This window comes from Aplysia californica, unplaced genomic scaffold (genome assembly GCF_000002075.1).
Source record: "Aplysia californica isolate F4 #8 unplaced genomic scaffold, AplCal3.0 scaffold01252, whole genome shotgun sequence".
Lineage (NCBI taxonomy): Eukaryota > Metazoa > Mollusca > Gastropoda > Aplysiida > Aplysiidae > Aplysia > Aplysia californica.
Genome location: NW_004798522.1, coordinates 78,735 through 79,995, shown reverse-complemented (window position 1 = coordinate 79,995; position 1,261 = coordinate 78,735). Strand labels below are relative to the sequence as shown.

Here is a 1,261-nt window from a genome sequence, read left to right as displayed (position 1 = left end):
CTTGTTCTCAATCTGCTGTTTATCAAACTTGTTCTCAATCTGCTGTTAATCAAACTTGTTCTCAATCTGCTGTTTATCAAACTTGTTCTCAATCTGCTGTTTATCAAACTTGTTCTCAATCTGCTGTTTATCATTCAAATTTGTTTTCCTTTTTGTATTGTCTTCAAAACCTGTTTGGGTGGGTGGTTAGCGGGTGCTCTGGTGTGGTTTGCTCCTTCTTTCCTATCAAACATCTGTCGTCCTTATCTCCTCTTCTTCTTTTTTATGTTTGTTACTCTCTTGTAACACCTCTAATCTTCTGGCGCTCTTATAACCTTATGCAGTTGCGAGCGCCGTAAAACCTCTACTAAAACTAAAACTAAAACCTGGGGTTTTTTTTCTTGTTGTCAGGATCAGCCGCGAGTCCCTCAACAGTCAGTCCACCTTCCACTCGGAGTTACAGGGCAGACAGAGTCCGTCTTACCTGGACGTGGAAGATGACTCGTTGTTTGCAGACTTCAAAATGCCAGATTTGGGGGTGAGTGTGCTACCAGCCCTCTAGATCTACCCACCTTTTTGTTCTTAACTTTTTCTGACTTGACGTACACCTGGAAGGCATGGAATCATTAACACTGCCCCTGAAAAATGGATAAGGGAGAATTTATTTTTTAAAAATTAGTAGTAGGATGTGTTAAGCAATGTGACAAAATAGTAGCATGTCTCACTCAACTGTTTGAAGATATCGAGCAAAGCGTTGATTTTTACAATTTTGTATTTCTGACTCCCAAACTGACTATAACTTAAGAAATACATCAGCTAGACTGATTCTGTCTTTTTCCATGCAGGGCTTGAAAAGGTATTTAATTTGATGCTCATTATGTGATATAGTCAAATCGCGACCTTAGACTTTTTATCGAGTTGCTGCACATGTTGGTTGTTGAGACTGATGGTAGATGTGGTGTTCTTTTTCCCCAGAGTTCGTTTGATTTCGGCCCATCTTTCATGGACGAGGTCCTCAAAGCTCTGGACGAGAAGGAGAAGCAGGTGACCAGTCCCGAGGCCACGCCGACGGGCGCCCCAGCCTACAGCTTCGCGGAGGAGGAGCTGAAGGGAAGAGGGGGCACAAGCTTTCCTCCCAGGCCGGCGCCACGCGGGGAGCTCAAGTCCACTTCCTCCTCCTCCTCTAGCTCAGCACCACCTCTGCCCTCACAGCCCCCGCGGGTGGTAAATCTCACTTGTTTGTCTGTCTGTGTGTCTGTCTGTCTGTGTGTGGGTGGTGGAG

The 1,261-nt window shown here is 45.0% G+C and overlaps 1 protein-coding gene across 1 annotated transcript in view; it reads left to right on the top strand.

Moving 5' to 3' along the window:
• LOC101861557 (mucin-5AC) overlaps positions 1-1,261 on the top strand; it is a gene marked incomplete at both ends in the record, with an annotated part of 27,412 nt that overhangs the window by 13,354 nt on the left and 12,797 nt on the right. The window contains 2 exon segments of the mRNA XM_013090392.1: positions 391-517; positions 955-1,203. Of these exon segments, the coding sequence (XP_012945846.1) occupies positions 391-517; positions 955-1,203 (376 nt within the window).